This window comes from Watersipora subatra, chromosome 11 (genome assembly GCF_963576615.1).
Source record: "Watersipora subatra chromosome 11, tzWatSuba1.1, whole genome shotgun sequence".
In the NCBI taxonomy this organism is placed as follows: domain Eukaryota; kingdom Metazoa; phylum Bryozoa; class Gymnolaemata; order Cheilostomatida; family Watersiporidae; genus Watersipora; species Watersipora subatra.
The window spans coordinates 10,802,698-10,816,413 of NC_088718.1; the positions used below are offsets into that span (position 1 = coordinate 10,802,698).

The window sequence follows — 13,716 nt, forward strand, 5'->3', positions numbered from 1 at the left end:
AACAAGAATATGTCAGCAAGCAATTTCTGCAAGTAATTGTCAAAGATCAATTTTAATAAATATTTGTCAACAATAATGTGTCAACAAGCAATTTTTGCAAGGAGTTGTCAATGAGCAATTTTAACAAGCAAATGTCAACAAGAATATATCAACAAGCAATTTTTAACAAGTAATTGTCAACAAGTGCCTATATTACAAGTTGTGAAAGTGCTTAAAGGTTGACTTGCAACAAAATTCACATAATAGTTATTTGGTATCAAAAGGTTCACCATGTCTTACTCTGCTGTGTTGTAGGTTCAAAATATGTGAAAATGTGATTACAAGCTCTTGAAAGCTAAAAAACGAACAGTTAATCCGCCGCCATCACGAAACCGCCGTAGATCGGAATCAGTTTATCTCTCTGGCGTACACAATCCATTTGGTTATTGTTTTGACACATGATGTTATCACACAAATTGAAAGGCCAATAAAAGGCTCATAATAATGCTTTTCGTAGCACTAGTTTATGACGAACACTTTGGGTTCTACCCAGAAGCCCTTATCAAATATAGATGCTCGCCATTTTACAGTTTTGTTTCAGCTTGGTCTAATCATTTAATCATTATCTGATCATGTGACCCATATTTTTCGTCAAATGACGCGACCAACTTCTGCAGCACTTTTCGACCATCACAGGTGACCAACAGGCTCCTCATGTTTATCAGAGGATGATATGAACTCCTTCGAGCTAAGGTTGAAGAATTAAACAATTTTTTTTGGCTAGATTTTGAGATTTCAGTGCTCAAAGTGACAGCATTACAATAATAATGAAATAGACATGTAAGGACAATAGACATGGTTTTATTGAATGCGTGAAGTTTATTTGTGAGAAAATATTTTGAAGATTGAGGTTGCATGAAAGTGTAAACAGAAACCATCCTGTAACAAATACGTCCCATTTGAGCCGTTTTGGAAAGGGATTCCAATCTATGGCGTTTTCATGATGGCTGCGATTAACTATTCATGTTTGAGCTTTTAAAAGCTTGTAATCACATTTCCACATATTTTGCACCTACAACACAACAGAATAAGACATGGGGAATCTTTTCATATCAAATAACTGTAATGTGAATTTTATTGCAAGTCAACCTTTAACAAAAAGGCAATAATAAGGTGTTTCATAGGCAAGCAATTGGTATGAAGCAGCAATATTATTTGAATCGAACTCAATTCTTTATAAATATGAACATCGTTTCAGCCTGAAGTTCATCTCTAATTCGCTCTGTCACATCTCGCAGTCTTATTGTCTCACGAACCAGCCACCTGCATGGTTTTACTTCTGCATACAGAGTTGCTTTGACACTCTGGTCATTTTCAGTTACCGAGTGCTACATATTCAAAAGCTGATAGCATTGTGCTGGGTTGCTTGTGTCCGCTAGCAGAGAATTTCTGTTTATCATGTTGCTGTCATATAGTAATTTCACGCCTACAAATTGGATACTGTCAGGTCTTGGTATTTTCAAACGCGCTTTTTTCCTCTTTCTGATATCAAGTCATTAAACATTGAACTCTGTCAATCTGCCAGTGTTGAGCGACATTTAGGAAACATTTGAAAGTCAGGAACAAGTATTCATTTGGTTGGTAGTTTTTCATCATACTCTGGAACGCATTCAATTAGCCCTGATAGTCACTTGTTATCATTGATGATCGGAAAAGGAACTGCGTTTGGACGTAGCAACCGAGCTTTTTTATGAGCTGCCGTTTTTGAGATCAGCTTATATCCATTGTCATGCAATCTTGAACTTTAAGTGGTCTTTACCAGGGACCACTTGATGTTATCAGGTACCTTTGAAGTTGTCTTCTCATGTAACTAATTATTGGTTTGAAAAAAATGCATTGTACCTGTGGGTCATTTTGTGAGTTGAAAGTAAATGAAATTTTTAAATATCTTAAAACAATTATTTCAGAAAAATCCCTTATTGCACGTCCAATAGGCTTGAATAAATACCAAGAGGTGTTAGCGGTAAACCATTGTGAGTCCAATGGAAGTTGAAAAACCAGCATCTATTAATTTTGAAGAAATCGGCTGTTTTGGTGTATTTCAATCCGAGGAGGAAATCATGTACTGGACTCCTTGTGACACATTAAATCAAAAAAACCTCTCCGTATGTACTGCCCTCCTCGGATTTCACTCGTGTAAAGTTTTTGGTTTCCACATTCCATGGAAGCTGAGCTGAACTATTGCATGTACTAACAATATAACTAGCGTCTGTTCAACTGTGTCTGCTACATTAATTGTATGCTCATAGCTGTGCGGGTTGAGGAAACACTTGGCACCTGGTGTACACCTACCCGCTTCTGTAAACATATGTTAGCATGCCTCCTCTCTATTTTCTCTCTAGAACATTGCAGCATTCGCTACTAAAACCATTTCGTGAGAAGGTAATGACCGCGTACATGCATTGGTAAGAATTTCACAAGCAAATCACCCAACTTCTTCGCTTGACTCTGTTCATGAGTTGCTGTTCAGTTCTGATTAATTCTATAATTTCTACCGTGTGAAGTTTTTCTCTCTATAGACGTGTGAATAACATTTTAACATTGCATATGCATGCGTGTGTTTGCGTGGCTGTCTTTCCATCCCACTCCCTCAATTTCACTCATTGGCTGTAATCTATGATTTACCATTTAAATTTATAACTTAATTATCGAAATTGCCCTGGTAGGAGGAGATAATTGCACAAATTGTATATCTTCAAATACAAGTACATGTTGAGTTTTTATTGTGGGAATCATTTATCGTTAACAGGGCTGCCCAATTTGTATCTTATTTTTATGTTTGCCATTCATATTTGTTTCTTTGAAAACCTGATGGCGGCAGCCGCGCTGAAACTTTGAAATATTGTCAAATACTACAATATTACTCAGAGTTTGTAAAAGCAGTAAAAATATTACATGGTCACACCTTTTTCTATAATATTAGCTCATAATTTTTTTATCTTTGCAATTTCCATTTCAACATATAATTGTCAATTACTAATCCCACTGCGTAAAACAATTGCCAATTTTTCTGTGTGGGCAGACAACTCTTATTTCCCATCACTCAATCCCATCTAGTCTCCGCCTGTCTCTCACACCCTAAATAACCCTTAACAGAGTGCGTCTCACATTCTTGCTAAGGCTATGGAGTTGCCCTCCTTGCTCATTTTAGATTTTTATTGGCTGGTTAGCAGTAGCAATAGCATAGTAGGGGTGAATAATTGCTGGCTAGCAGCTGTCTCACTTTCGCTCTTTTGGCCAGTTGTTCTAGATAGGTGTAATTGGATGTCTGTTGTATTTCAGTCAGATCATGTACTAGCCAGTTTTTATGTTGTTCTAACTCAGCTTGTTAGCTTCAACATGATTCGCTAGCTTCAAATGTTTCTCCAATTAAATTTTAACGCTTTTTATTGGTCATAGAATTAGCGCTGTTTTTATCGTTAGCAGCACCAGCATGGTAGTCATCGCTACACGTAGTAAGTACGCCTTTGAATCGCCCAAATATGGGTGTGTACTGAATCGGCCTTGTTTTGGAAAAAACAGGTTTTTCAATTTTTGTTCGATGCCGCCTTTAGTGAAACTTGGGTAACCAGTGGTGGCCAATCAAATGCAAGTACTGCTACCAAAGAAATTGCTTTGAAATATTTTCTAAAATTTGTTTAGTTGTTTTAAATAATTAGAAAAGTATTCTTCAAAATAAATCTTTCTAAAGTCTTTTTTATAAATGGTTATAAGTGGACATTTTGTCTCCTTACAATGTCTCTTTACAAGTTTTTATCTGGTGAGCATAATACACTCATTTCCATTGTCATTATAATACATCTTGTCAACCGCTCACAAGTACGGTGCATCCTCGGGTTACGACGTCCCTGTTTTACGGTTTTTTGGTCCTCACGATGTAGACCACGTTTTTTTCGTCCACCTCTCCATATGGCGTTTTTCCACCATACGACATCAACAAAAATGTCTCTTGAAATTCAAATTTCGTCGATGTGCTGAATACATCGAAATAATGAAGATGACGATATGTTATTCGTATAAATCTCTCCCACAACGCCCACAACTGAAAGAGATGTGATGCTCGCTCTCTCTGTCAGTTCAGCGTTATTCGTTATAAGTTACAACGAAAATGAAACCACAAACTTGTGGAAAAACTGAGACGACGACAAAATTAAAGTTTAGTAAAATACATACTAAAACTTAGCTTCAAGTGTCTGTTTAGTAAGTTAAATTTCGTTAAGTTAAAAGTTCATGTTATTAGTCCGCCTCGAAGGTAAGAGCTCCATACAGTACGTAATGTACATACTGCATAGTAATGTTAAATAAATACACTAAAGTTGCGGTAGGTAACTATAGTTACTAAGGTTAATATACTATTTTGTAATAATTTTTAATATGTACAGTACGTATATAAAATTTTGATGTTTTCACCAGGGGTTTGTTTGCAGTAGATACCTACTATGGGTTTCTTTACCACTCTAAATGATATTTTCCCCTTACGAAGCCAACACTGGAACGAACTAATGTCGTATGGCAAGAGGTCCACTGTATGTAATAATTAATACCTCTCACCTACGGGCTGAACAAGCTAAGACCGCATGATCGCATTTAAGCTCCTTACCTGCTATAAATATTTTGTGATCTTTTCACAAGCTGTTTGCCCAAAGAGCTGTTTCAAATGCGCTAAAAGATTTTTGCCTCTCGGAATCATCTTGATCTTGCTACGAGTGGCGATTTCTTCAAAGCTGGTTTGCTGTATTTATTCTGTTGTTGTTTGCCAAGGCATATCGTGCTACTACTTGTAAATGTTTCATCTGACTATATCTTGATTTAACTTGCATTGGGAGAAGTTTGAATGGAGAATTTTTACTTACTTGCTCCTTACTCTGTAGATAAACGGCAATTTTGGCTCAGTGAAACTACGTAACAAGAAAGTGCCAAAGCATCTCGTATCTAATGACAGCTTTCGCAGCCTCTATGACAATCACCCGCATGGCGGAGAACCCGTGCTAGTCCTTCCTCCCATAGACTATGATGCTGCTACCCCGTCAAATGATGCCGCTCGCAGCCTTTCAACGAACAGTCAGCTTAGCGCTGCTATCTCTCCTACAAATGGAGACCAGGTCGTTAACGTCTGCTCTGTGTCACCAGCTGGTGGGAATCGAACTTCTGCGCAGTCAATAACTCCCAAGCTAGTATCGCCAACCAGACAGGCCTATGTGCTAGAGACGCACATTTCTGTAGAGAGCAGCAGTCGTCCAGTGTCTTTTCATCACTCCAGTGAGAGTGCGGTCAGCGATGTGGTAGAACTCCGGCTTGACTTATCCGAGGACGATGAGATGGAGGCAAATCCGAGGACATCAATGACTCACAAGGAGAAACAAATGTTTGATGAAGAGCTCAAACAGACTTTGGCCGAGCACACACGTAGTTCAAGGTCAGCCAGTAGGTCACCAGAGATTGATATTGAGGACAACTCCTCACATATGTATACGAGGAATGCTGGCTTCCGTAGTCGAAACTTATCCCCTCCTGGACCGAGAAGTAGGCTATCTTCTAATGAAACTGAAATACCGGTCACTCATATGTCACCAGAAGCTGAGGCTGCTAGATCTAGTTTTGGTGTTGTGCCCCCTAGCAGGCTGCCTCTACGCGATGTGAGAATACCTGTCAGACATCTGTCGCCTACCAATCAATCTGGTGCAGTATCACCACGGTTTCCTACGCCGCTAGAGAGGCCCGCGTTAATTCCAGCAAGCTTCCCAGTTGTGCAGCCAAAGTCGACACCCGCTCCAACTACGCGTCCATTTCCTGTGCCTCGAAGTAACATCCCTGTCAAAAGTAACTCTAATGTGCGACATCATCGCACCCCTGAACCCGTTACCCAACACACCGTTGGTCTGCATATGGTTGCTCCACCGAGTCCCCAACAACGAGTAACCAAAGTACCCTCCCCTCCGCGACGACAGATGGCTAGTAGCAAAAGTGAGCATTTTTATCAGCATGCTCATCAACCGTCTCCCGCTAAAAGGCCACATGGATTTCATACATTCGGAGGGCGTGATAAGCGAGAAATCCCTAAACGTGGTGTAGCGAGTCCAACATCGCCATCTAATCAAACATTTGACAATTCTCAGGGTGACACCAGGCCTTATGTTATAGCTAATAGTTCTCATCATCAGACATTGCCGACGACTCATCGAACATTTTACATAGTCAGCGATCAAAATAAGCAGCCTAATAGCAGAGGTCCTGCTCGTTATGACTTCAATGAGGATGATAGCTCCCAGCATCCTGTATTACTGTAGTGTCTAGCAATCTCTCATTCGATACACTGAAATATTTAGGTGTTGTCTCCCTTGCTACATTAATTATTTAGATACAAATATCACTTGCACACTTTATAAATAATTGACAGAGGCAGGCTGCCGGTTGTTCATTTTTCAACTCTTTGACAAAAAAAAACATAATATTGGTGCTTCCATTGTGTGGCAGTCACGCGTGAACATTTTCATTGGTACTCATTTGTTCACTCGTATCAGATATATCTTAGAATGAGTTTTTTGCACTGCTGAATTACAGAATCATTACCCGTAACAGTCCAGTAGTGCAATATGGAGAACTGTTTCAGGAGTAAGCAACTCTTAAATTGTACTAGTGTTTTTGGCAAAGCACCGGGTAAATATTGGTATATTAAACACTAGTGCTGTTTTAAATGTTATTTTTGCTAGATATAATGTGTACTATACAGTCAAAATTCTAGATACTAGATTGCTACAAATATATTTAATTTTTTTCTAGTAATTAGATGATGTGCTCAATTGTCTATATTTGTGTGAAATAAATAAAAGTTGTTGGTATTCTTTTGCCAACATTTCCCTACCGACACCTTTGTATTCTTGTATAAAGATGCTCTATCGTTAGTATTTAGGAAAATCGATTACGAAAAAAGAATTTTCGTTGTTTGTCATGGCAAAGAAGAGAGAATTTGAAGTACTAATTTGATGGTACATTGGCTCTTTAAATTATTGTGGTATAATCAAGACCAAATTATACCAAACAGTTGGTATAAATTTATTGGTTAAATTTGTTCTATTCTAATGAATATTATGAAACATTATTTTACTGGATTTTATAATGTATTGCGTGGTTCCTAGATATTTTCTGCAAAATAAGCAACTGCAATCACTACCAACATCAATGGGAAACTAAGCTATATTCTACAGATTGCTCCGCCAACCTCAAGCTAGTATGTATACTTTCACACTTGTTCATCCTTGACATTGTTGGAGTCTATTATATACGTTGGTCTGTTTAATGGCTTTTAAGAGGGTTTTAATGTTCACTGGGTTTATGCATGTGTTGGTGTTGTCCATGGTATCATTTTACATGGAAACTGACTTACATTATCTGTATTTGCCTTCCAGGTTATAACATTACAATATGCAATCAGATAGTACAGGGACCATCTCAACGAAGTTTGTTAAACAATGTTGATTTACATAAATTCTGAACTTTTTAATATTAATGATATATAGCTGTTTTAGTCGCCAGGTTGTGTTGTAAAACTTATCATTTTTCATATGTGAAAATGAATGTCAACTACATTAATATTTCTGAGATTTTCTGTGCAATATCGTTTCTGTTTTATTCAGCAAGATTGGTAAACGAGCTTATATCCACGCAAGTACTACCCAAATCATTGATACAAGACTTTCAAGAAAAAACTTTGATAGTGGCGCTAAGTGTGAGACTATAGATAGAGTGTGACTCTAGTTTGTTCCATAATCCCAAATAATGGGCATCAGGTCTGAGCCCGGACTGTGAAGAGTGTATTACTCAAATATTTCGATAATGTTGGTTTGAATAATTACAAGAATTGGCGAAAACTATAACGAACACAGAAACATAAGTATCAAGACAAAGTTCTATATTGAGGCAATTTTGGATTTTCTATGTGTACTCATGGCCTGTACCCATGAAAAATGTCAAAAAACATCTATCATAGAATAGAACAGGCGATAAACATATTGGTAAATTCGGAGTTATTTTCTACACGCCTATTTAGTGATTTGTGACTGATAGTGTCAGCAAACCCTACCCAACTTAGTTGTTGTCCATTATTTCAAAAACTAGGTTGTAGCAAAAAAGGCCAGGGCTGGTCTGAGCATGACCTCCTGAAGACAAAGCAACACAAATTGAATGGAGTTCAAAGGGCACCTGGCATGAACCAGACAGACTGTATGCGGTTCATCAGTCAACAAGGTAAATAGATTATTGATTTGTTTTGCAGGAAACCAAATGAAACGACTTAACCAGGTACTTTGCAGAATTTAAAATACAATGGCCACTTTTCTTCGGTATTGTTGAAAGTCATAGTTTGATGGAGAAGAACTACAAAGGAGTTTGTGAACGTATATATTAAATTCTATTAAGGTATTATAAGCTATGATTTGTGTTGGAGAGACTCAATACCTAAAAATTAATTTTTTAAACTCAATTGGTGGGATGATTGCATGCGGGTGCCTTATTTAGCTGACGCCCAGGCTATTATAACTGTGTAGGAGGTAGTTTCATAGTTTTCTATGATTTGCAAACCAATCCTTTGCAAAAAGTATTGCTTTGTCATTTATGCAACTCCCGATGGAATTCCAGTCTTGTTTTCATTTTACATAAATCTTTGATATTGTAAAAATATCTTAAATTAAACTCTACCATTATAATATATTTATTTCTACTATATAATCAAGTAATACTATGTTATTAGAAAAAGGACTAAAGTTGCTAGACATATACATTGAGCAAAAGTGTATTCATTGCATCGCTCTTCAAACATCCCCTTCCTTGGTATTAAGAGCTAAGGCATGTATGTGCAGCAGTATGGAGTTATGCGCCCATGATAAGGCAAAGATATTTCTCATAGTTGAGCAAATACATATGAAAAGCGCAAACAAGTGGCTATAAAAAGCACTTCGCAGTGCAAATTGTTTAAACTGGAAACAGAAAAAAGGGGATGTTCTTCTAAAAGATGAAAATTCAGATTAGTTAAATATACAAATTTTAATATTTTAGTGGAACTAAGGCAGCAAATAAGTCATTCTTCTATTAGGTCAAAGGTCATTCCGTTTATCTGAAATATTTGCTAGTGCATATTTCTGATACTCTTTGCTAGAATTCATTTTAAGGTTCAACTTATACTTCAAATGACATAGGGTCGTGGAACCTGAAGGCTTTGAGGCATTTGAGGGTTGACCATGGTAACACTTCTCAAGTTGAAGTTCTTGTTAGTTCTATTGACAGGAAGTAGTTTTGTAGACTGACTTCTTGCAGTGGCATAGCGAGACGTCTGCATATCTAGAGGCTTTTCTGTGTATCCTGACCAAAAGAAATCAATCTTTACATATAGATGTCTTCATTGAAAGTGCTCATTCATTTATACTTTTTCTAATATTTGATATTTTGCATATTGTAAAGCCAATTTGTGGAGTGAGGTGAAATGATCATTAGGTTGATTCTCTGGAACTTGCCGGAGTTTTGAACCCAAATGTTTTAGCAAACAAGGTAAAGCATGGAGCATGTGTGTGTGAAGTTTAGATGAAATCAGCTAAAACATGTGGAAACATACCGGAAACACGTAGACTAACATGTTAGTCCACATGTGGATTAACATGTGTCTGTTAGTTTTCATAAACGCTATGCGCTTACGAAGACTAACAGACACACATAAGAACAAAGTGCCATATTTGTAATTATTAATTTGTACACCGAATTATAAAAGTTTTGACATCATTATTAGCTTGAGAACTTCCAATTTGATGTTCAGCTATCCACAGTTATACCACAATCATTATTGGTGGATCAAGTTTTTGCATTTCATAAAAAATTTCTAACATTCCAGATCGCACTGTTAAATTATTTATGATCATCTCCACCTGTAAGACTGCGATTATGGAGTTATTCTCTCACCTAACTGGTAGGTGGAAGTGTAATCTGATATGGTCTTCTCTTTCTCTAGCCTTGCTTGCTTTTCTGCAACAGCTTCTTTTAAACCCCAATTCGTAGCTTCTCCTGCAATGTGATGGCATGGGACTAAATAATTTATAAATATCTGCTTACATGAAAATGAATCCAATTGGCTTGTCAAGATTAAAAACCATGTTTTGCTGCTTTCTCAGCTTGGTTCATTTTTTAATGTTTTTGCCATGAATCAGTGTACGTAGACTGATCATGTAAATATTTAGTCCATGATACTATGATAGTATAAGGAGCAGAAATATAATGGCGTGTTAGTTGCTCAATTTTGAAATATCAGCTACAGAAAGTTCAATGCTGAGTTATTTATCCCTTTTATAAATAACAGCTACAAATAGCTAAATGATGTGTTAGTCATGCTTTTCATCAACACTAGATACACGTAGTCAAATGATTCATTAGTCGTACTTTTTTTAAACATCAGATACATGTAGCCGATTTGTATGTTCATCATGTTTTTTTCTATACATTAAATACAGATAGCTGAGTAGCGTCTTAGTCATGCGTGTAATCAGATACGTATAGCTGTGTGACGTGTTAGTCGTGCTTTTTGTACACGCCAGATACATATAGCTAAGTGGCGTGTTAGTCATGCTTTATACGCATACTACTACTTGCAATTTATTTAATTACTTTGTCTCCTTTTTGTTTTTTAAACTTCTCAATTAATTCACCTAATAAAATTTTTAATTAGTTTAAATCTCATTAAAATTCTTTTAGTCAGTCACAATAAAATTACAGTTTGACATATATAGTAAATTATTTAAGGTTTTTTAATTAAATGCAGTATTTTATTTTGTTAGCCGCAATCTTCTGCGTTGGGTTTCTGAAACAGCCAATTTATGTCTAGACCTTATGTTATAATATGTTCTAGAGATTGACTAAGCTCTCACCTTGTAGTGGATAATCAATTTTTTCAGGAACCCATGTCATGGTTTTGGCATCCCAGGATCTGACAGGAGGGAAAGCTTGTCGACCTGGTCTATCTCTTTTGTTGTAGTACTCATCGTAAATTGTAATCATATTATTGCTGTAGGCCTCGCCGTGGTGTCCAAAGACCATCTCCTTTGAAAGTCCTTAAATATATCACACAATATTTGCTTGTTTTTGTTTTACACACCGCATGCTGCTCTTAAAATATAATTTGTGATCTATATGTATGCATCTTGTAGTTGTATGTAAATCTCAGTGTTTGTCTTTTTGTTAAACTCTGTGTCCAGTTATAGCAGTTAAAATTCAGCAATGAAAAATCCCCGCAGCACTGGATTTGATCTCGGGACCTCCAGATCTAGAGGCAGCGAACTTAAATATAAAGCTACATGGAATACAATGGATTCCTTGGGCAAATAGTCATTACATTGGTTAAGATTGCTTGAGGTTAATAACTAGCAATGTTGACAGTTACGTGTAACGATTGTTAAGCTGGTCTAAAACGCAATAATGTTCAAGTATAGATTTTAGTAAAGATCTAGCTTTCCAAGTAAATTACTCAAATTCATTAAGTAATTATTCCATTACCCATGCAACACCAGACATTTGGTTATTATATATAGTATGTTGTGCCTTATTGTTATGGTATATATATATATAGGGCATTTGACTAGCATAGGCCCTATATATGTATACAGATGTATATATACATCTGTATACATACAGATGTATATATACATCTGCATGTTTGTAGTCGATTTGGCACCCGATGACTGAACTTGTTATGCCATTTCATTTACCTTTATTGGTTAGGAAGGCATTTCTTCTGACTTCAACATCTGGTCGTGCGTTGGGATAAAACTTGAAATCTCTTCTCTGTGTGGAGTTGTGCTTTTGTGTTGTTCTTTCAAACTGTGCAAGATTTTGATGGCGAGATTTAAACATCATAAAATTTGTGAAATCAGTTAGATTTGATCAAAAACCATAGATATACCATGGATGTAACCAAAAATATAACCGCAGACAACAAAACTTTGTTGCTAGGGTTTGGTTGCTACTAGTTAAATTACATTAAATTTTTTTTAAGAAGCTGTGCCAAATGCATGCCGGCACTATCATTTCTAAGCAAAATTTTCTAAATCAAAGTATTTAGTCAAACCTCAAAATATTATGATAAGGCCATGCAAATTATGCAAATTTTACAATTTAATTTTCTAAAAGTCGATGGCCGCATTAGACGTGATGTCACACATTAAAATCTGACCACCTGGCTCATTACATGATACCAAACATTAAGCCATAGTTATAATTTTTTACTTGTATGGCATCAAATGCTGTGTGGAAAAGCTTAAAAAATATGTGTTGTTTTTAAATAAGATTGAAAATAGAACATTTGATTTATCTTGAAGGTAATTTTCTCAGTAGATAGTCTTCTATTATCTAGGGTCCTTGCGCACAGGCAGCAGGACAGGTCAATGACAAACAACTTTTTTATTGTTATTTCTGTGCAGCTGCCTATCAACTAGGCTAGTTACAGGTTTTATACAATCGGTATTACAGCGGTCCAGCATCTCACCTGTATTTACTGTGTTTTATACAATCGGTATTACAGCGCTCCAGCATCTCGCCTGTATTTACTGTGTTTTATACAATCGGTATTACAGCGCTCCAGCATCTCGCCTGTATTTACTGTGTTTTATACAATCGGTATTACAGCGCTCCAGCATCTCGCCTGTATTTACTGTGTTTTATACAATCGGTATTACAGCGCTCCAGCATCTCGCCTGTATTTACTGTGTTTTGTAGAACCTTGCTTAAAATAAATTCAATAATACTTGAGAGAACAACTCCTACTACTAATTGGGTCCTGCGCTCAATCATTCATGAATTTCCCAAAAGCTCATCGCTAAAGAATTTGAGCTCAAATTCGGATTAACTCAAATGTGGCCCAATCGTATTTCTGAACATGCATTGCTGTGTGCATTATTCATTAATGAAATAGTCCTGATGTTTTGTACAATAACTGGTCATGGACTAAGAGTAGACAGCTTGCGACAGCATTAATATGGAGTCAGTATCTTTGCTAGTTTGTTTTCCAAGTCACTTATGCGCCTGTTTTGTTAGTATTGGCTACTATTAGTCAGTACTAGTACATTGACAATCTCGTGCACTGTGAGGGACCATCAGGTCTAATAACTATACGGACAGTTACTTTGTAATAACCAAGGTGGTGGAGTGGTGCAGATGGTAGTGTGCTTGAGTGCCAAGTGGAATAACTGAGTTCGATTCTCCTGCAGTGCAATCTTTTTTTGTCCCTAATGCTCTTAACGTTAATTCAAACGGATGGACATGGTTTTTATTATAATAAAAGTTAGTTAGTAGGTCCTGATTGTCAGTACAAGTAGTCATTCATAGTGATTAGTTAGCAATTACTAGGCACTGTTATTAGGTATACTTTACTGTTAGCTACTAGATGCTGCTAGTTGCTACTGATTTATACAAACAATTGTGACAAACAACCATCTCCTAAAAGATAAGGGAGACTCACCCTTCCCCTTTCCTCATGCCAGTTTCCAATAAGAACCTTTGGATCGTATCTCTGTTCTATTCTCCAGCCGGGCAAGCCCCATTTTTGGGGGTCATTCATGGCCCCAATCTGAGGTAAACTTGCCATTTTTCTAGCCTATTTAGTTGGTCTGAAGCCTCTTTATTGCTGAGCACAAAGCACAAATAAAC

The 13,716-nt window shown here is 36.8% G+C and overlaps 2 protein-coding genes across 2 annotated transcripts in view; one reads left to right on the top strand and one right to left on the bottom strand.

The window, feature by feature from the left end:
- The window catches only part of LOC137408243 (USP6 N-terminal-like protein), a 51,712-nt gene extending 44,831 nt beyond the window's left edge, over positions 1 to 6,881 (top strand). The window contains exon 13 of the mRNA XM_068094671.1: positions 4,911 to 6,881. Within this exon, the coding sequence (XP_067950772.1) occupies positions 4,911 to 6,326 (1,416 nt within the window). The 3' untranslated portion in view covers positions 6,327 to 6,881. The remainder of the gene's footprint in view (positions 1 to 4,910) is intronic.
- Positions 6,882 to 8,730: 1,849 nt separating this feature from the next.
- LOC137408492 (cilia- and flagella-associated protein 107-like) lies at positions 8,731 to 13,716 on the bottom strand. The gene is made up of 5 exons (XM_068095037.1): positions 13,529 to 13,716; positions 11,781 to 11,892; positions 10,944 to 11,126; positions 9,985 to 10,086; positions 8,731 to 9,393 (listed from the first exon to the last, which is right to left on the bottom strand). Exons 1-5 carry the CDS (start codon positions 13,652 to 13,654, stop codon positions 9,218 to 9,220), a joined length of 699 nt encoding a protein of 232 aa, XP_067951138.1. The 5' UTR covers positions 13,655 to 13,716; the 3' UTR covers positions 8,731 to 9,217.